At 41.9% G+C, this 21738-nt stretch overlaps 3 protein-coding genes across 3 annotated transcripts; all 3 read right to left on the bottom strand.

The window, feature by feature from the left end:
* Positions 1 to 5: 5 nt before the first annotated feature.
* snx6 (sorting nexin 6) lies at positions 6 to 4672 on the bottom strand. Its single transcript, XM_017038270.2, has 14 exons — positions 4590 to 4672; positions 4388 to 4438; positions 3696 to 3800; positions 3088 to 3198; positions 2889 to 3010; positions 2693 to 2816; positions 2482 to 2577; positions 2292 to 2397; positions 2104 to 2179; positions 1982 to 2021; positions 1743 to 1829; positions 1496 to 1655; positions 1134 to 1219; positions 6 to 1041 (listed from the first exon to the last, which is right to left on the bottom strand). The coding sequence occupies exons 1-14, from the start codon at positions 4593 to 4595 to the stop codon at positions 988 to 990; spliced, it is 1224 nt and encodes a 407-aa protein (XP_016893759.1). The 5' UTR covers positions 4596 to 4672; the 3' UTR covers positions 6 to 987.
* A 668-nt stretch (positions 4673 to 5340) lies between these two features.
* cfl2 (cofilin 2 (muscle)) lies at positions 5341 to 10183 on the bottom strand. Its single transcript, XM_008314597.3, has 4 exons — positions 10030 to 10183; positions 7293 to 7600; positions 6614 to 6690; positions 5341 to 6239 (listed from the first exon to the last, which is right to left on the bottom strand). Exons 1-4 carry the CDS (start codon positions 10030 to 10032, stop codon positions 6127 to 6129), a joined length of 501 nt encoding a protein of 166 aa, XP_008312819.1. The 5' UTR covers positions 10033 to 10183; the 3' UTR covers positions 5341 to 6126.
* A 668-nt stretch (positions 10184 to 10851) lies between these two features.
* baz1a (bromodomain adjacent to zinc finger domain, 1A) lies at positions 10852 to 21389 on the bottom strand. Its single transcript, XM_025056434.1, has 29 exons — positions 20800 to 21389; positions 19672 to 19950; positions 19025 to 19192; positions 18830 to 18931; positions 18586 to 18673; positions 18169 to 18291; positions 17644 to 17859; positions 17462 to 17557; positions 17107 to 17245; positions 16882 to 17013; positions 16373 to 16678; positions 16092 to 16257; positions 15733 to 15825; positions 15528 to 15616; positions 15345 to 15439; positions 14944 to 15182; positions 14650 to 14870; positions 14395 to 14525; positions 14183 to 14310; positions 13938 to 14092; positions 13776 to 13847; positions 13609 to 13685; positions 13322 to 13486; positions 12731 to 12948; positions 12553 to 12651; positions 12299 to 12477; positions 11819 to 12009; positions 11637 to 11724; positions 10852 to 11516 (listed from the first exon to the last, which is right to left on the bottom strand). Exons 1-29 carry the CDS (start codon positions 20910 to 20912, stop codon positions 11335 to 11337), a joined length of 4350 nt encoding a protein of 1449 aa, XP_024912202.1. The 5' UTR covers positions 20913 to 21389; the 3' UTR covers positions 10852 to 11334.
* Positions 21390 to 21738: the final 349 nt, after the last annotated feature.

Here is a 21738-nt window from a genome sequence, read left to right as displayed (position 1 = left end):
ATTGGTGCCGTTTTGTTTTGCAGTTTATTTCTTTTTGATCACGTAAAAGAAGCTTTGGTCACACATTCATAAACAGTGTCAAAAATTTACGACAAATCAAAGTGATTGACCACATTAAGGCAAAACAGGAAACAGCCGAGAGACGGCAAATCATCAAGCTACAGTTAGTGACGATAACAATAATGATGTAGGTGATTAGCATTTCATTTATTGTCTAATACAAACATTTACAAGGCTTTTTTTCATGTAGTGACATTTCACTTTCATAAGAACAGTAACCGAGAGATGGACCCCAAGCATCACACAGGAATAAAACCACCACTCAAGTCACTTTTGCGGACATGAATCTGGACCAGTGTCCTGAAGGAATATTAGACAGGAACATACACATACAGATGAGGAAGATAATCACGGACAGAAATGAGGCTTATTGAATAAAATGACATCATACGCTACCCAACCTGCAGCATGTCTGAGTCGAAGCACAGAAGTTCAGGTGATGAACTAGAACCAATATGCGGCTCTGGCCTTGCCTTGTCAGAGCAGCCTTTTGGCATTCTGTTCAGACTCTGCTGTTTTGGTTGTTTCAAATCAGTTCTGAACTGACACCAAGAACCAGAACCAGAGTTCAATCTGTTACACTACAAAACCAGAACCAAACTGGATTTAGACCAGAGAACAAACAGGAAATCACTGACCAGCTGGTTCTACTGGACAAAGACAAGTGTGATACTGGACCATGACTACAGGCAGAACAGGTCTGAAACTAGACCATGGCCAGCAGAACCAGAACAGAAGCTGCAGCATTGATGAAGTTGACGGACTTCCTGTCACGTTCTTTTTCTTTCTCACTCTCACTCACTATCTGGTCCAAAATTATCAGTGTCAATCAATTGCCCAGGCCCCACCCCACAATGGGCGTAGTAAGTTGAGGGCAGGGGTGTGATGGTGGGGCGTGTCCTTTAGGCTGTGGGGGCAGTGGTGGAGTTAGGTGTTACCCTTGAGGATTCCCAGACAGCTTTGCAGCAGCTGAAGATTCCCCTGTAGGAGAGATGACAGGTAGCCACAGTCAGTTTATCTGTTATTTAAACCATAACGAACAGATGGAACCTCAACAGTTATCAGGAACTTACCTTGGCATGTTTGAGCTCCAGCTCTGCGAGCTCCACCAGGTTCTTCCTGAATGCTGCCACCCGTCTCGTCTTAAAGTCAATAAGCTCTGTACGCAGAGGTAAAACAAGACCAAATGACGAAAGTCCTGAGAAAGGATAGCTACGATCGGCAGTCATGAGGATATTGATGGTACCGTCAGTGTTCAAAGTCTTCTTACTGTTAGTAGTGTTTGCCATTCTACCATTGTTAGCTGTGATAGTGTTGTTGGTCATTTTAGCTTTGCAGAATCACCAAGTGATGTAACTTAAATTGTTATGATAGTACAAGTGGTATTAGCCTTTCTGGTCTGACTAACGTAGCTTGCAGGAGTTTATCATCTCACCTTGTTTGGCAGATTCAGAGATCTTCTCAAACTTGTGGCAACAGAGCTGCTGACTCGTCTCTGCCTGCAGTACATCTCTGTTTTTGGCCCGTGCTTTGTCCAGAGCCTTGTTGGCATTCTCATAGTCCACCAAAGCCCGGCTCCTGCGGTACAACAGGTCCTGCACCAGATTATAAAAACAGCAGTTAAACACAGGCAGTAACTACAGCTGCACTGTACAGCTGCTAGTAGAAAAACGCAGACCAACCTTAGCAGCTTGCGATTCTCTCAGGTAATATTTTAGCAGATCAGCCAGTTTCAGGTCCTCATCTGCTGCAACACGGGCCTCAATTTTCTGATGAACAAGACAACTTTAGCAAATTTGTTCTGGTCATTAAGGCAGTAATGATATGGATGGTTGATTGTGGTATGTGTGGGTTAAGTAAATAAGCAAAAAGTGACAACTTTGAGTGTCTTTTCTTTTCCTGTGATTTTTTGTTTACTTACTCTCATCTTCTCAAACAGCTCAGACACTTTAAGAAAAAATCTGAAACAGAAAAAAGCAACCCTCAGAAACACTGCCACAACGTGCTCACTCTTTTAAACTGACTACTGCAATATAGGCATACTTGCACAGATCTGTAGAGTCCTGTGTTCCTAATGTGTAGATAGATGATGCGATTCTGTTGATGTCATCTGCAGCATCTAAATACGTAGTTTTTAATTGGAATTTCCCAAAATAGGGGCCATTAATAAATAATCCCTCCACATCACTGACGCGAAAACAGATTTCATACTTAATTAGGGTTCCTCTTACTTTTGTGAGAGCGAATCATTCTATCAGATTTGGCTGAAGCATCTTTCACCCTGTTGTGATATTCCAACAGAAATGTCTTCTCGTGCTCAAAGAAATCATCCACATCCTGAAACAGACAAGAGCAGATGTGGCGAGAAGAAACAGTCACCCACCGTTAACACCCTGAACAATACAAGTTAAAGACGATCACCTTAACGCCAGCCACTAGCACACCATCAGCAGACTTCACCACATTCTTAAAAAAATCTTCTAGTTTCTCCTTTTTGTTCTTCCCTCTGACACTCAGCTGTGAGAGAAGAGAGGTCAATGAAAAACAGACATAAACAAATGTAATCATTGAAACCTCTCTTTCTACTCAGTTAGAAAAAGAGAGCAGAGTGGGACCTCTCACTGTTACTCACGTCTTGGTTGTATTCCAGGAAGACATGGAAGTTAAGGTCCTTCCTGAGGACGGGGTGAGCAGCAACACGACATAGGAAAACCTCATGCATGGCAACAGTCTTCTTAAAGATAGCCAGGTATTCCCTTAAAAAGAAACAGTTAATGTAGAGCATGAGTGATGTAAAACGCATCAGGGAAAAGCAGTTTATAACTCACGCCTCCAGCTCCTGCTTCATCTTTGTAAACTCCTCCTTGGTCATGGATCCTTCTCCTTCGCCAAGTTTCTGAAGCTTCTCTCTTGAAGCATCAAAATCTGGTTTGGGAGGAGCTGGTGGGATCTGTCACAACAACAAAAATCAATTTTAACATGACTGAGCATGCATTTGTTTACACTTGTTTTGTAGGCCAGTCTTACAATGTATCCTGCATACTCTTCATTTTCCACAAACGAGTCATGCAGCCAGATGAACTCCTCATGCTGTCGAACCACAGAGAACTCATTCTGTTTGAAGTTAGGCAGCGTGCTCTGGGGAAACATGGGTCACATGACACAAGGTCAGATGTTTTCAAATTTATCAAATGTGTTGAGGCTGACCTGACCACAACAGAGGCTAATCTGGTATTCAGTGTGAATATATAATATATACATTTCTAATGCTGACATGTGACTCTTTCTACTCTAAAACATTTTAATTTCTATCCAACCCGTCTCTTTAATGCCGACTTATGTTTTGCTCATTGAACATTGTTCCTCTATCTTTTAAGGCTTCTCTTTTATGCTGGTTCATTTTCTTCTATTTCTAAAGACAGCGTAATGGTTTAAAACATTAGGTTAAACATTAGGTGTTACCATCTACCCACTTATAGCAGGACATCGGGGGTTGTACGTTACTAATTCTGCCTTACAAACCTCTGGTTGACAGATACAAGCACTAATATTGAACCACAGCTCATGACTCCTTTCTTCATAATTTCTGCCTCATGATTTATCTCTACTCCTCTAAATAAGAATATTTTTCTCACCTTAGTGTGGACAGTGAACTTGACCTTGTCTCTCTCACTCAGAGCGTCAGAGATGTCCACCTGCAGGGTGGCGTCCGTCTGCAGATCTACATTCACTGCCCGTGGCTGCAGCAGAGATCAGATGACCACATGCTAATGATGACCGTAATGCATTTCAACCCCACATCCCTTTCGATTACATGCACCACCTACATAGGATCATCACGCTGGTCCACTAGATCAGTAAAATCCATCACCACATGTTTATTTCAGCGTATTGACACTTTTGACACCTCCCTGAGGTGTATGTGAGAGGGGTTCGTGACCCGTATAAACAGATTAGTCGCAGAATTCCTTAACCCTTTTTTCTGTTTCATATAGTCACGTGATCGTGCTTGAGGACCTCATGGAGCTTTAACATCATTATCACAGCTCCTAAATAGCTTTAAAAACCACTATTTAGCCAGGTACTGTTAACGTTCCAGGTCTGTGTAAATCTGTGTTAGCATTTGCACTCTGGAAAATAGTTTAATTAATAAAAGGGGCTAATACAGCGTTAGCATTCAGCTAACGTTGTATTACACGATTACACAAGATATAAACATAAGCTGACACAAACAAATTGCATAACTGAACAAGCAGACATAGACCGAAATACAATATACGTAGTGACGGACAGAAAGATAGAGAGACAGACGGACAGGTGAACTCACTCCTCGGTCTTCCTCAGAGAGGAAGTCAGGTCCTTCGTCCAGACCTTCCTGCTGCAGGGACAGGGAAACAAAAACGTTAGTAACCAACTATAAACAACGTAATTAACTGCGTCAACAGCAGCGGTTCTGCCACCGTCGACGAGGACAACAGACTAACCATTAAAAAAACATAGGAAGAGAAAAATAGAAGACGGAAACTCACCATCATGGCTGCCAACGGGTGGAGACAGGAAGTGATGAGACGTCAACAACACATCATCACCGGAAGTCAAACAAAATAGAATACAATTTAAAAAACCTCTGGTTCATTTTGGTTGAATAAAGGTGATTATTCAACCGTTAGGCAATACCAACTAAAATAATATATCTTCAAAACAGAGTTCAAACACCAAATAATAATATAAAACCATAATTATGTAAATACGTACTTCATAAATCAAAGCAGTGAAATTACCATGTGATGCGTCGTGATTCGCTTTAAGTTCGCGGCACTGGGCGGCAGAACTATACAGACACACCATTTGAATGCATATAAGTTCTGAACTCTGTTGTTATATTTCGAATGTATAACAAGGAAGAGAAACGAGAAAAAAGTCATTTATAAAAAAAGATTCTTAAGCGTGAAATATTTCTTAGGAATCATTTTATTTCATAGGTTACGTATTATCAAAACTAATTTGAGAATGAATATAACGATTACCAAACTTCTACTGTTGTTCAGAGCCAATTACGTTCTACCTTGTATACGCTCGTATTTAACTGGATGTTATTATATGGTTTAAGTGAGGTCCAGCTGTTTGAAATTAAATGGTCTGCTACAGTCTTGCCCGTTTCAATTAACTTGAACTTTGCTTTCAGTAAATTTCTCTGTAGGTTTTTTTTAACCATTGATGTCAGAGGTGAACTTCTATGTGAAAGATACATAGAGGTACAAAAGAAGTAAACACACAAACTCTTATCCGCCACAGGCTTTTATTGCAGAGTGGCTTCCTGTGAATTCAGAAACAACATTGTTCCACTTTAAGGCTCCTGATGTCACTGCTGTTTGTTTGTTTGTTGTTGTCTCTCAGTGCTGGGGTCAAATCTGCTTCCTGTAGTGTTTATAAAATAAAAGTGTGCTCTAACGCTGCTCTGAAATCAAACGTAAACAGTGAGGACAACTGCGGTGAATCTGACAGTAATGAGAACCGAGATAACAAACCCTAATAGTAGCATCATTCAAAAATTAGTGTATTCAAGGGAAACAAAACCTTCATGACTCAATGCATAGTCGAAACACAGTATGAACAAAGTGGAGAAGAAACAACACTTTACAGTAATAAATAAAGTCATGTAAAAGAGGAGGCAGAGCAAAGCTGGATGATGCTGCACTTGCCTCCACACGTGCGACTTTTTCTTCTTTTTTTTTTTTTGGCAAAACAGAGTAATGGAAAGACAGATAGAGAGACAATTTTCCAGGGTTAATCTCTTGTTTTTGTTTGCTTTTCTGCCAGCTGAACAAAAGTCATGTGGCATTGGAGTGGGCAGAGTTTGCATATCATTATGTTAATGAGATCCTTCATGTGGTAACAAAGCTAAAAGAACAAAAAAAGGAAACAAAGACGCCCGAGGAACAAACGGACAGACAGACGTTGATGCGTCGTGTTGGTAGGGGTAAGGGTGGAGTCGGAGGCGAGGTCAGGTGCTTCGGTCCGGATGGCACGGCGGTCGGTTTGGCTCCGCTCAGCTTGCCTGTGACATCACAGCGGTTTCCCCTCCAGAGAAATGACCGTGTTACCACCAAGTTTTTCTGCCAGTGTCATGCGGTCCTGAATGTCATCCAGACCATTCACCTGCCACTCGTGTTTGATACCTAAGCACACATACATTCATATAATGGTCATAATCAGAAGTTTTCATCTCATTTAATGGCGGCAGTAATAAACGAGTCATCTTATTTAGAATCATTAACAAACACCTACAAGGAGCCTGGTTGCAGTTAAATAGTTGTGAGGTGAGGATCATGAATCAAGAATCAGCATTTTGTTTTTTGTTTATTGGGTCATTGTGGTGTCTAAAGAATAATACAAAAGATTATACATAACACTCAAAATATACATACAAAACTATAATATCATTAACAATGTTGTGCTGGAGAAAACCTGACATACCAGGAAAAACCTGTCACAGTATTGAATAAAGTCAGAACAAACAGCCCAACTGTGCATTTCTCTTGACCTAACTCACCTGTAAACTTCTTTTTGATGGCGTCTTTAGAACTGGCGTAAATCATTTTGCTCTTCATGGAAGCACCATCTGGAGCCCTGAGGAGGAAAACAAGGGAGCCATGTTAGAACCAGCTGTAACAAAATTAATCCAAACAAAAACAAATCGTGAGAACCAAACAAAAATTACCGTTCCTGTTTTTTTCTAATATGTTTCAAACAAGAAAAAAAAATCAATGTTTTCGAACAGAAACAACAGAAAGGTTTAGTGATGGTGTGGTCTGATCCACAACTCTGACTTTGCTGTGTTACTGTTAAACTACCTTGGATAGATAAGGATTGGCATTGTTTAATACATTTACATTTATGCATTTAGCAGACGATGAATGCATAATAGCCCATTACTGTATGTGAGTCTGAGGACTCAAGGACTCAAGTGAGGTCAGTTACAGTCAGTTACTGAGATCAGTTACTGTAAACAACAACAGACATGAAATTAGATTTTTAACACCTGGTGATCAATACAAGACAAATGTGATCATTCCAATCTGCACACTTTAACTATGATACTTCTGTTCCACTGTGGGTGTGTTACATGAAATCAGTCACACAGATAATCAAGTGATCAAGTGGACAGCAAACGATTTGGTCAAAACTGACTGACTGATCACATTAACCCTGCAAAAAAAAAAAAAAAGTACCAGAAGATGAAGACCAGGTCCTCTTTCTTGGACTCCTTGGTCTCATAGGTGGCGTCGTACAGACCGTATCTGCAGTCATTTAGGGGGAGGAGCTTGACAAAGCAGGCGTAGGGGTCATCCACAGTGTCACCAATGTCCCCCACCAGGATCTGGCGCCCCTCCTCCACGATGATCTTCTTCTTGTCCTCACTGAGACAGAAGAGGATAGCCTTCTTTCTCTTCTTCACCTCATCTTGGGTGGAAGACTTCCTCACCTTCATGTCGTTAAAGACTCTGATGACCTCATCGTTCACGGTTACACCTGACGCCTATAGGACACACGCATTTTTTAATACACAAAAAAAGTCACCATTATCTGAAAACAGTAAAATATGTAACTTGTATTCTAAAGTTCTACAGCAAAGTCAATAGAAATAATTCTGTGCTTCTTTTCCTCATAGTGCTGGACGCCTGATGCCTCTTGTGGTCAGCTTAGTTCACCGGCGTAAACATTAAAATTACATTTTCTACATTTTAACCCAGTGATTTCAAATCTTTGTGTTTTGGCACATTAGTGTACAGCAAGAGATCATTAACTATAAGGTGAAAATGAACGCATTTCACTTAATTGGTCTAAAAACGTATTTATTTACTGCTATTAACAATAACTGCTAAAGAACAAATGTCTTTGACTGACTATACAAGAGTGACAGACAGAACAAGGAAATACTCTTTCACTATGTGGCAGTAAATTTCTTCTAAAAAAAAAGAGAGAGAGACTCAGAGGTGTGATGTAAAATTGGACTTTGAGATGAAAAAGTTAGTCAGTAACAAAATTCAGGGTCCTATCGCAAAGGCTGTGCAATACAATGATAACACATTGAACCCAAGACTCTTGGTGCAGTTAAGCTCAGGTTTATTGTATTCATGCAAACCTTGCTGACAGAATCAAATCGGTTTACCTAGTGTCTTACCTAGACTTTTTGATCAAATTAATTTAACCTGTATGCTAGGCTGGTTCCAACTGCAGGAGGTGCTCAGGAATACACATGACTGTGTTAGCAAAGACCCCTTTGACAAAAACAAAACTACAGTGTCTTATATCAATTGAAGTCACATGGTTGCATTCCAAAGATGTTGATTGAACTAATGACACCCTACAAAGAGTTGATGATTAACCTATAATCATTAATCAATCCATACAAGGAGGCCAGAGAAAACACAAGTAGACAAGTTCTACACACTGGCTTAATACTACAACTAGTAGTGACTCGCCTAAGAGTCAACATATGGCAGCAGTAATATGCAATCATACTGAATACAGAAAAGGATTCTCACACTTACAAAACACCCTTAACAAAAGCCAGGAATACAAGCGTAAGGATTGGAATGGAGGGCTTTGTCTTGGATCTGAATCAACTTGCTAATTAATGCAAAAGATCATTGTGACACAAGTCCTCTTATACAACTGAAAAACAACAGTTGTATTTCTCCATTACGTGTCCATGGTTTAAAGAGTCAATTGAACAAACACTAACAGATATTTCAAGTCCACAAGTCCATAAATCAATGTAACTCGGTCCACGTTATTTAGAAAATAAAGTGGAATGTGAATCTAGGTTTCTTATGGGTTACATTATGATACCCTCCTTGGTTCTGTGCAGTCCATATGATTACTAAATTATTATGGAGTTATTGACACATTGGATCAAAAGGTGCTGAAACCTTATTCATTATTATAAAGCTTCAGTGCTTAAGAATGTTGTCAGTGCACCACTACAGCTTGAAAATCTCCCCGTGCCAAATTATCTCAAAATAAATCCTAAAAATAACATCTATGTTTTAGTATTACGTGTATTTATAGACAATCACTTTTGGTAATAGAGTACAAAGCACTGTGTTGTATAAGACAATTTATTTCTGGTGTTCTATTCCACAGAAGAGAAAGTTAATGTTAAAGGTTTTTTAGTCAAAAGTCTAGATAATTTTTTTAAAAATTTACTAACAGTGTTGGTATAACTTTTATTACGTTAATCTTTCGTTCTCGCTTCTACTATCAGATGATATTAAGTGATCAATTAAAACACTGCTAACTGTAATAGTTGTAAGGTAAAATGGCTGCTCAGGATTTCATTGAGTTCTGTTTCTTGGTTCTGATTCAGCTGTTGAACTCAGGCCTTTTCAACAGTGACTCTGCAGTCTTTCTTGGTCTTGAACCAATCTGGACATGACCAAATTATACCGAACACAGCAGCTCAACCGGCTCCACCCACAATACAACCAGCTCTTGTTTAACGGTTAAATCTATACGGACTGAGTCACCGCCCGGGTTCGGTCTGGTTCCAAAAGCAGCTGCTGCTCAGTACTGCAGCACCGCAGCCAGAATAAGATGGCGGCCCCGAGACTCACGGCCTGCGGGTAGGCCGGGCCTGGCCCAGCCAGGAGACGGACCGTTAATCAATTGAAAACCAAATGAAAAATACAAAATAAAACGAAAATAACTCGTATTTGATAGAATGAAACATTCCAGATGGACACGTTGCTTAATTAAAAATCAGGAACACCGAGTAACGGTACAGGAGCCGAGGCCGGAGAGCGGCCGCCATGCTTGTTAACGTAACGCTACCATCGGAGTATATTAACGGTCCTATAACAGACGGAGAGCGAACCGTCTATGGATCTGAGAGCGTTAATTCTACTGCCGCTCTCTTCAGCTCCTGCTAAACACTTAAATCTCCGCTCCCAGGCCGGTTCTTACCATGTTGTCCCGGGTTTTGTCTGCGCTGCGACGCCGTCAAATCGGGGTTTGTATCGGGGGTGAAAGGTAGCGGGGAGTGAGAAGGCGGGCGGGGATTCAGACGGCTACGTCACTGACAGCGCGGACACGACAGGTGTCACGGTAACGGAATCAATCCCTAAGAATAAAGTGTGTACGCGGGAGCGCGCACGCCTAAAACAGAATTTTCTTTGAACTAAATACCTCTCCGACACTTTTCTACTCTTTGAAAGCAAAATAATTTTTAGAACACCATTTTAAATTGTAGGTAAGCAATAAAGTCATGAAAAATTAGCCAAAAGAGATAAATCAAACGCTTGAAGCAACCCAAACGACAGCAGCCATGTGAGCAAATAAATGAAAAAAATAAATTATTTACACTTAACTTTTGGATTACAAAGTCTGAATGGTGTCATTAATTGGTTAAATCAATAAATTTAAATAAAAAGAAAATATCTAAAGAACATTTTTAAAATAAAATGTAACAAAACAGTAAAGTGATATTTAAAAATAAAAAAAAATCACTTAATTGCTAAAATATTAATCCAAAGCCCTCAAAGAAAACTTTCCTCACTTGCAAGACCCAAAGAAGAATTCCTTTATACAGATGAGAATGTATGAGAATATTTTTGGAGATATTTCAGAAGCAATGTTTGACAAGTATCATTTGATCGTGAGTTACTTTTTGGAAAATTTTCAAACATTTTTCTGGACATTTCGGTGTTGGCAATCAGTTTTCTTTAAAATGTCTTTAATTTGAAATTACTGGATGAGTGTGTGATGGTGAAAGAGGAACTACACAAAAGTAGCATCATAAAACATTTTTATTTTTACATTATCACAAGAAAACAAGTGACAGAGTGCCAATTAATCATAAATAAAGTCAACGCAAATACGGCTACTAAATAAATACAAGCAGGGGGCGCTGCTGCAGCAGTGGCTCCAGTGTAGATTGACAGCCTAACTCTGCCTCTTTCTCTCTCATTCTCTCACTCACACACATCTAAACAAAACGGTAACTGAAAAACACAAGGGCTACAACTCCACAGGTCAAATGTTCGACATTTCTAAACATCTATCAATAAACTCCTGAGACTCACAGAAAAAATGAATTCATGACTTTCTATTAATGAAAATAATTTGTTCACTTAAAGTGAAGGGGAAAAAAAACAAAGGAGCTGCTACAGCTGTGGTCAGTGGATGACAACATCACCCACTGCCACCAATCCTCCCGTGTCTCTCAGCCCATCAAACTGTGCGCTCTGGTTCAATTCAAATGCAGCAGGTTTAGTTACTGAGTCGAGTGCGTTTAGAAGCAGGGCTGATGTTTGGCTCTGATAGGCCAAGCCTACTGAGCTCAGATTGGAAGAACTTCTGCAAACGGTTTCCCGCCTTGGCTTCGTTGGTGTGGCGGGCGTTGTATTGCAGGCAGTTTGCAAACATCAGCTCCACATCTGAGATAAAATCACCTGACAGAAAGAGAAAGGAACCGCTATGTTTAGGTTAAAGTAACCAAACCTTTAAAAAGCTTTTAAACTTCAGTACATTGAAAGTTTTTCATTTAGGTGTGTTTCACCATCATCTCTTACCTGCTGACTTGTATTCACAGTTGTTGACTCGCTCTCTAATAGTGCTGAGGGCAATCGGCTGCTTGATGATGTCATAGTAGTCTGGAACCTGAGGAACAGTGAACAGCAAAGTAACACACATTTTGAAGTCTGTACATGAGTGTGATGGGTGTGTGTATGCGTCCATTTGTGCATGCACATACCTGAGTTTTGGAGACTAGCTTCTTGAAAGGCCAGCTGTCCTCGTGTCGGACTAGCTCCACAGTCAGCTGTTCACAAGCCGACAGTTCGTGGACGCCATAGTTTCTCCCTGATGAACGCCTGGAGGAAAAAGAAGGTGAGCTGGAGGCGGGGGTGAGCACTGGCCGTGAGATTTTGAGGGGTGGAGCAGTGTCTGTGGGAGGAGCCAGAGGATAGAGGTCAGAAACATTCAAAAGCTAGGCAACTGATAAAAAGTTGCCAATGAATATGAAACTGAATAACCAAAAATGGAAAAGAAAACAAAACAGTAGCCTAGCCATGCTCCATATCTGCATAGATAACTTCAGTAGATGGCTACTTTATCCAGATCCTTACTAATAGTTAGCCAGAATACCTTCAAGTGGCCTTAAACCACATCAGCTCATTTTCTGTGTCTGACAAAAGAAGTTTGCTAAGAGTCTTAGAGATTTTGAAATTATCACCTGCTGCCGGCCTCTTGCGGCTCCCACTCACAGTAGGTGAATTTTTCTTGCTGACACTTGGTGCCAGAACCTCTTGGCTCAGACGAGCACTGCTGCGGTTCCCAGGGCGGGTTGGCACTTTGTTGCCGGCTGCTGCACTGGACTTTGACTGAGGGGGGGTGGCCTTTTTCCCTGAAGACCTACGATGATAAAAAGGCAGGGTGTCATTCATGTCTTAGTTTACAGTGTCAAACCTATCACTTACTTGTACTTACTTTGATGCAGAGTTCCTCCCTGCTGTAGCAGTGTTGTTATTCTTGGGCGTGCTCTGTTGGTTCCTGCCTTTAGAGGGCGGAGCCTGGCCCTTCTTAGAGCTGCAAAGATTCAGGATTAATTGGAAATTAATGGAAATTAAATTCTAAATTGAATGACATTGAAAATGTTAACAGTAACCTCATTGGGGCTTCCTCCTCTGACTCCTCATCCATCTCCTCTTCTTCCTCCTCAGACTCCGTTTCTTCCTCCTCCGACTCTTCGTTGCCTCCTTCATCAGACACCTTTTCCTCCTCTTCCTCATCTTCATCCAAAGATGATCGGTGGCGCGATGGAACACGACTCGATCTCTGTTTTGGTCGGCAGTCTGGACAGAACCAGTCTCCCTCTGGAACAAACTAAGACAAAAAGTACAGTCCCAGTTAATTTTGGTCAGTGTCTCACCACAGATTAAGACTCAACACCTAACATAGAAATATTTTAATTTTGGGGCATTTGCTTTGAGACACATCTAAAACTATGGTCACCTAAACCTAATCGGTTTGGCATCCATTAAACATTTCCCACTTCCCGGGACAACCGAAAAAAAAAAAAAAATCAAATGGCACTTGATGCCATTTTTACAGGTAACCATTAGTTCTCTCTCTGTACCAGCAGCAAAACTCACTGGCAGAAGCTCAAATGCTTCACCTTAACCTGCTTTGTTGAATGAAAGTTCAAAAAGATTACAGATGTGAGGGTCATGTGATATGTGGGGTTAGGGTACTTTACCTTCAGACGGGGCCTTAGACAGTGGGTGTGGTGTCCTCTGTCACAGCCGTCACATAGCAGCATGTTGTCTGCATCGCCTTTACGCCTGCATATACGACAGCGAGCGTTGAGGACTGATCGAGACCAGATGATGCTTCGCTCCAGAGTGGACAAGTGGACAAACACCTGGTGAGAGACACATGTAACAGTGTGTTGTCACAGCACACACAAAACAACATTTACATACTGTAGACTCACACAACGTCCCTCATCCCCACACACACACACACACACACACACACACACACACATGTGAGAGAGTGTGGCGGAAGTAAGAAGACTATCTCTAACACTGTTTTTGTCACTCGGCCACTTTCACTGCCGTCTGAGAGATGGTAAATTGATAAATCAATCCAAAAGGCAGATCAATCACTTGATACAAAGTTGATCAATGATGAATATGACCAATGCTGACCTTCACTGGCCTCATCCTCATCCTTCTTTTTGTTCTTCTTTGTCTTCTGGTCTTTCTTTGAGTCTTCCTCACCTGCAAGTATGACAGGCAGAAGTAAGTGGTAAACTGACTTAGTGACTCAGAAGTGAATTTCTACTAATACATACAGCTCGGGTTGACTACCTAGTGGAGCCTTTAGGAAGCGCCTTTCTATGCCTTGCTCAATATAAGTGAGGGCCTGAGCCAGGCTCTGTACAGAGTTGTTGATCACATGAGGCGTCGTACTGCCGCTGGTCCCGCATGATCGTGATGTCACATCTGACTTAAGCTCTTGGAGTCTATTGCACCACAGACACAGAAACCAGGGTTAAATCCTTCACCAGCATCAGGAGTGCATTTATACATTGGTCCCTTGTTTTTGTGTTCACCTGTCTCTGCCTCTCTGCTGACTTGGCTCCACATCCATGGCGTCCACATTGTTCTCTGTGACATCGCAACACAGCAGCTCATATTTTCCAGCCTCCATTGCTGAACGCCACACTTGTCTGTCCATCACCTGTCAATGAGGTCATCAAATGCAAGTGAAAGATCAGCTAACTGGTGAGTGGAGGTCACTCGTGAGCGTGAGGTCATTACATACCTTCAACGTTCCCAGAGTTCCCTGGTGGATACGATCCTCAATGTCCAGCAGCAGGTCTCTCAGTCTGACCTCCATCAAAGTCTCAGCTAAAGAAGTGCATTCTGGGACGGACCGGGATGATTCTGGGTCATCTGCAAAAACATGACGGTCAGATGTAGTTACGTGCTAGAGGAAAGCTTCTTTATGGTTGTATGTGTCGCTAGCTTTAGCTTAGATCCCGTTTGTATCTTAAGCGTTTGCTAGCGAGAGTGTTACCTGAGTGAGTGTATTTGTTCCTGTCACATTTGAGTAGCAGCTGCATCAGACGCTCTCTCTCCTGCAACAGCGCCTCCTTCAGGCTGCTCTCTCTATGACCTCGAGGGTTAAGAGCATCGATAAGCTGATCTACTTCCTCCATGGAGCCGTAGAAAGACCACTGGTTGGGCCGGTTCAGTGGCGAACCACAGGCGAAGACAGGGGCAGGGTGGGAGCCGGCACTACACAACAGGAAGTGATGTCGTCATAATGCTGATACAAGTAAAAAACTTCATAAAGAAAACTCTGACAAACCTTCCCTCAGCTGGCTCCCCTTTTATAACCTCATCGTCCTCCATCTTATACATGGTGTCCTCTGCTGGTTGTGGGCGGGGCTTCAGCATGTCTTCTGTCAGGCCAAAAGAGTCTTCCTCTACAAACAGAGCAGGTGTGGAAGGGAGGAGCCAGTAACGGCGATACAGTCTGTCTCTGCCCAGGGGCAACAGACAGGTGCGAGCTGCAGCCTTCTGGATACGCTCCTGCAGTTCTCTAACCTGCAGGGGGCGATAGTGGTATTACTGTGCAGTTCTGTACTGTCTGTTCATGTCAATAGTGCAGCCATTGTTTCAGACTTCTGTCTTAAATCGACCTATAAAAAAATACTCAAATCCAGGACTTTTTTGTAGACCATCACCCAGGAACCAATCATTACTGACCCTTTCCTGTTCTTTTTCCAGCTCTTCTGATGTCAGGCTGGATGGAACAGAGGGCAGGGGTTTGGTATCAGAGGTTGGAGGTAGTGTGGCTTTTTCTGCAAAAAAAGAAAAAACAAACAAAAAGAAAGTGGGATTACAACCCAACAGAAATGAGCTAACCAATGCAAGTTTTCCTAGTTTTACCTTTGGTTGGTGTCATCTTTGGGTAATTAGGTGATGTGGAGTTTTGTTCGTCGTCGTCTTCTGTGTTTTGTTGTTGTACAGTAGTGTTACTGCAGGTGTGAAGAACAAATAAGAAACAACAAGCAGTTACTCCACACTGGGCATTATATAAAACAAAAACAAACAAAACAAAAGCATATAATGAAACTGAACCACTCAGACTGACTTGTTTGTAAGAAGTCCTGCCTTCAGCTTCTCCTCCTTCTCCTTCATCCTTTGCTCCTGCTCTCTCAGCTTCTCCTCCTTACGTAGTCGAACCCTAGAGCACAAGAAAAAATGTAGCAGAAGTTTTGAAGAGGGAAAAATTTGGAACTGAAAACTCACATACAGGGGTAGAAAACGTGAATTCAGAACGACCATCAGTCAACACTAAAGATCAAACTACTGACCACCTTGTTACAAGCAATAACAATGCTTCCACCAAGTGGCCCCTCTGACATTTTAAACAACGTCTACAAGCAGGAAAAAGCCAAACAGAAGTAGTATTTACTTCAGCAGTGTCACGTGTGTGTGTGTGTGTGTTACCTGTGCGCTGCCTCTTCCCTCTCTCTTCGGTGTTGCTCCGCTCTGATCTCTCTCACTTCCTGACGCGCAGCTCTCTGCTCTTCCACGCAGTCCTCGATCAAATCTCTGCTGGACGCCAACATCAGCAGCTTCCCCACTAGAGTCTGCAGGATCCTCAACTTCTCTCCTGAAAGACGCAAAACTGTTTAATACCTGGACAATAATTGAACACAGATATTCAATCAGAATCAATGACTTTGTATTGATTATTGATATTAATGATTAGTCTATAGATTGCTGACCTGACGTCAAGTCGTAAACTGCTGTGCACGACAGCCTCTTGAGCAGCGTCGGCTCAGTAAGTCGCAGTTCAACACAAGGATCGTCCATCAATGTAAAGCCGCCTTGTTTCTGGAAACGGAACTTGGCGTTGGCACCACAAGCCAAGATGTGGAGGCGAAGGATCTCCGTGAGCGTGCAGCTGTCCAGGTCCAGCCGCTTCAGACTGCAGCCCTGATGAAGCTGAGGCCATGCCGCCGCTAAGGACGCAACTGCGCTCATAGCAGAGCGGGTGACATCAGAGTCATCATCCAGGGCCTCAGTCAGGTCTGGACAAAAACATACAAATGCATTTAACAATTTAACTAATATAAGCACATGTCACAAATTTAGCAATTTTGCTATAATACATGGTAGAATTTATGCAATTTATTAATACACAGACATTGGTCTACACTATACTGAGCAACATCTAAAACCAAAGCACTCCAGTGTGTGCAATTAAAATGAACACAAAGTGTGTGTTTCCAACCTTCTGCCTGGTCCTTGGTCACCTCCTCCTGTTCTTCATCCAGAGCCTGAAAAATGGCTGACAGGAAGAAGAAAAGCAGCTCACACAGAGGACCTTCTGGATCAGAACCTACCAAGGCTTCTTCTAGAACTTCTGTTGAGATGAAAGGAGAGAGGCAGCCTCTATTAGAACAAAGGCAGAACCAGAAACTAGGAAGAATTAAAGATGAGGAAACGAGGCTCTGACCTAGGGACACTCCATCAGGAAACTCATCTTTTAAATCAAAAACTTCACCAAAAGCTCTCAGGAATTCCAGAACCATTAGTGCATCTCCAAAGAGTTCTGCAGGAAGACGGGTTGTGACAGGAACTGGACTTGGAAGATCCTGGAAGAAGAAACAGCACAACAGATGGAATGATTGTTGATAGAGGACAAACAATATTTAAAAAGAAAACCTGTCTCTGTACAGTATGAACTGAAATTCACCAAAGCAAAAAGTGTTTGTGGTATTCCTGGTTGAGAAATAATTCTTCTCAGGTTTTAACTGTGTCTGAGAAGAGTGTGGAGAGGTCTTTAAAGCCACTGTGATTAAATCACTGACCTTCAGATCTTCACACTCCATGTCATCTCTGGGTTTGTTCCACAGCTTCAGACGTTCAGCATATTTCTTCTTCTCCTCCTTGAGCTTCTCTCGCTCCTATCAGGTTGCATCCACACTTGACTGTTAGCTTCTGTTTTATTTGACAATGATAGATCCAAAGTTCTTAAAACAAATTCACTCACCTTCTCCTTCTCCAGCTTTTGTCGCTCTTTTTCCTCTTTCCTCTTCTGCTTCTCCTCTTCAAACCTCTTCCTTTGCTCCTCCTTCATCCTCTCTTTGTCTTCCTTCTCCCTCCTCTTGGCCTCCTGCAAGTCCTCCTTCTCCTTCTTCAGTCTTGCACGATCCATCTCCTCCCTCTGCTGCTGCAGCCTCAGCCTCTCCACTGCTGCCGAACTTCCCTGAAGAAACCCCCCCCCCCAAAAAAAAAACAGAGTTATTAACATTATGAATGAGGATGAGGAAGAACCAGTAAAGTGGAAAAGGCCAGGGTTGAACAGGACTTTTCAACAACTTTTCTGCAACACTAAGTGAAAGGAAACATTATTTCCACCACAGATTAAGTAGTTACTGATTATGGCGAAACATTCCCGCATCCTTTGATTTTTCAAAATATCAAAGACGTCATCAGCAACATCGACTCAACTTTCATTATACAAGTGGTAACTAGAAAACTCTGAATTCGTGCAACTCCTACTGCTGACACCCACCTGTCCAGATGAGCTCCGCCTCTCACCTTTTGAGGGTGAGCGGAAGGGAAAGTTGGGGGGTTCATCAGGGAACACGTTGGAGAAGGTGTGTTCTGAGAGGTGGTACTTCGTCACGGTGGATGACTATGACACAGAGGCATCACAATTACTTTCTGCTAACTCTCTTAAAATAAAAAAGATTTTAAACTATAGCACTAAAGGGTCAGTGTTCTGCTGAATCCATCAAGTTAAAGTCATTTATCAACTTTGTTTAGAATTCTTTGTTCAGATTTCCCTCAGTGACATAGATTGTCCAGAGGGGGCATCATTGGACCAGTAATTCCCATGTCAATTTACTATAGCAAATATTAAAACGTTTTCTTTTTTGTTGTAATTGCTGAGACATAAAGTTACAGTGATGTGTGTGGGCCCTGTCACCTTGACAATGATGGTCCCATTCTTCGGCTCACAGTGATGTTTGAGGAACAGCTTCAGTCTCTCCCTGGACAGAGTCGACTTCCGGCGACTGAAACACAACAAACACATCTTGAATAAACAAAACCCATGTTTACCACAGCTTCAGCTGAGGGACTGCCTTCTAATGCCAGAGTAGGTTCAATTTAAGAATTCTATTCTCAGGCTGCAAGGATGTTCTTGGTGAGACTGAGGAAAGATTTCTCACCTGATCTGAATGGCTTTGACTATGAAGGGGGTTCCATCTTCATCTTTTATCATCCTCACTTTGTATTTAAACACAGAGGGACTTAAAAGCTTCTTCTTCTTGCTACAGACACATGAAGACAGAGTCAGGTGATCAACACTTCAGGTTTTCAGAAGCCTTTTCACTTTGTGGTTAAACTAACACTGCACTACTGACCCGTTGACCTGAGCTGTAGGACTCTTCATGGCACTGCTGCTGTTGTCATCATCGCTGTCACTGATGATGATGGCGTCTCCTTCTATCTGTCTTCCTGGGCCATTAGTGGGCCGCAGACCAATAGCACTGGAGTGAGGGGAATCCACCTGGAGGATCTCACACGTGTGTCTATATCACACACAATAAATCGGTCACGTCTGTTGAAGTTGACCAGATGATGTTTTTCTGTCTTACGGCACAGTGTGACACCACAGTACTTGATATTACTGTCATCACTTCCTGTTTGAAACTAAGCACCGTCATATGGAAACCACAGATAACCGACCGTCAAGTAAACCCCATCAGCTACTGTCTGAAAGGTTCCATTTCATACTGACTCATGTATCAAGTTTGATCAAGTTCTGACTCAGACAGGAACATGGAAGGAAACTAAGATGTAAACATCACTAGAAACCTCAAATCAATTGAAGTTAAATACGTACTGTTATCAGTATCACAAGCAGTCAAAAAATGCATAACAGAAAAACTACAAATATCAGTTGGTTTAAACTGAGGTCTGTTTTCTTGTGGAACATTTAGAACTTTACAAATGTCATCAACTGATTCTTTGAACAGAAAAAGTACTGTTGCATTTACAGAATCTGTACCTGGTCCCATTGTGTTCTACAATGTCCACTGTCTCTCCTACAAAGAAGCGCTCTTTGACGTAGCAGTAGATGTCCTCACAGAGCTCTGTTAACCTGCAATGGCTGCTGGCTGCAACCAGTTGGAGTAGGGGAACCACCAAAGCTGATGGGAAATTCTGCAGGTTTTGCTGGGCCCGACGCTCACTCTCAACTGCCTCCAGGTACGTCAGACCTGCTCGCCCTGTCAGAGCACAGCTCCACACCAGGCTGTTACACAGAATAGTCCGCTCAAAAAACTCACTGAGGAGCACCAGTGAGGGAAGAGAGAGCAGGAGAATGAGTAAGGATGGGAGTACAGAAGCAATGTAGAGAGAATTTAGGTAAAAAAAAAAAAAGGGAAAATGAATGAAAAGATGGACCACATGGAAGGATGGATAGAAGAGGGAATAATGAGGAGAAAAAAGTAGAATAAGACATAGAAAAAGAGGAAAGTGGTAAAAAGAAAGAACACTTAGTTAACGTACTTCTCCAGTTCACTGATCTGGTCAATGTGAACCGTCAATCTTCCGTTACGTAAATTTGATCTATATATACACACATAGACCGTACATTACATGCACCAACCATGTATTTACATATGTTGTGCATTGCATATATAACACATACAACAGGTTTCAACGGTGTTTAAAAAACATTGAGAATCGGTATTTAAAAGTTGTCAAAAGTTTATACATATATGTATATATACATGTGTGTGTGTGTGTGTATTTTCAATACACCCGAGCAGGTGAACATCGACCCAGTTATGGAGCTTACGGCTAACAAAAGCTAACAAAGCTCAAACAGCATCTAATCCACCTTAACTGCCACCCGCTGTTAGCGCTGTTTGCTAAAACAGGTAGCACAACTGGACGATATACATCATGATGCCCGGAGCCTGACTGTGACGTCACCAGGTGTTTTCACCTAAGAGGTTAAAGTGTGTGATGTTCACTGACACTCAAAACTTCGGACTTCGACTACAGTAGAAAGTTTATTATTTAAATATTTTCATAGTGTGGAAGTTTTTCTTTGTATAAGGCAGTTAGACTTCTCCGTGGCCTCATGTGACTCATTCCTGGCCCGCTCCCATCTGTTTGTGTCACTTACTCATAAGTCCTGAAGATCTCGTGGGTAATTTTACAGAGAAAAACCTCCTCTTCGGGCCGCAGGTCCTCCGGCGGTTTCTGTCGGACGAAGGCTTTTCTGTGGAGAAGCGGCATCTTCGCTCAGCAGATGAATGGGGTCAGAGAAGCAGGGGTGGGGAAAAAACGTGAAAGAGCGGGAAACAAATGGTCAAAATCGGTCACAAAGTCCTTCAACAAACAAAATAGTCGTTCTGGGTGGGGATAAGCGGACTCCCAAGAGCAAAGACACCGAGCAGGAGGCGGGAGAAGCAGCCACTCTTTTGTTTCGTTAATCCGCCGCGCACATGTGAAACGTGCCCGGAAACATAGATCCCACAGGCCGGTAGTCAACGTCCAGCGGCCAAGGTTACTTCAACACTGACTGATAGGTCCCCGTACCGAAGAAGTGACTTTCTCCGGTACAAATTTCACATAAGCGGCTTCAAAAACAAAGTAAATGCAAAGAACGAGAAGCTAAAAACTCGGCAAGCTGGGACTGAAGCTCGGGCTTGTTGACCAAGTTTTCATCGACTTCATGGAACCAAACAAAGCTCGGAATTTTGAGTATCTAACGGACTCGCGGCACTTAATGAACACAGAACGACGATTTTAAACAATTAAGCATGGTTCTGTCTCTTATCCGAGTAAAAGATTGTTATGATCATAAATGAAACATTTATGATCATAACATAAATTAAATAAATTATTAACCTGTGTCACGAGATGATTGAATGTGAATGTTGTTGTTGAAGACAATTAGATATCCAGCTACAATACAGACTTCACCCACATGTTGCTAGGTTTACACCGTAAAGATTTAAATACCGACATACTTATTTTTTCTATTATTAAATTTCCCTGTCAAAATAATATACAACATTTATATACATTTGTCAAAAAATGTGTAAATCAACTATTCCTG

Source organism: Cynoglossus semilaevis, chromosome 1, assembly GCF_000523025.1.
Source record: "Cynoglossus semilaevis isolate Cse_v1.0 chromosome 1, Cse_v1.0, whole genome shotgun sequence".
NCBI lineage: Eukaryota > Metazoa > Chordata > Actinopteri > Pleuronectiformes > Cynoglossidae > Cynoglossus > Cynoglossus semilaevis.
The sequence above is the reverse complement of the archived record's forward strand: the minus strand, read 5'-3'. Positions and strand labels throughout refer to the sequence as shown.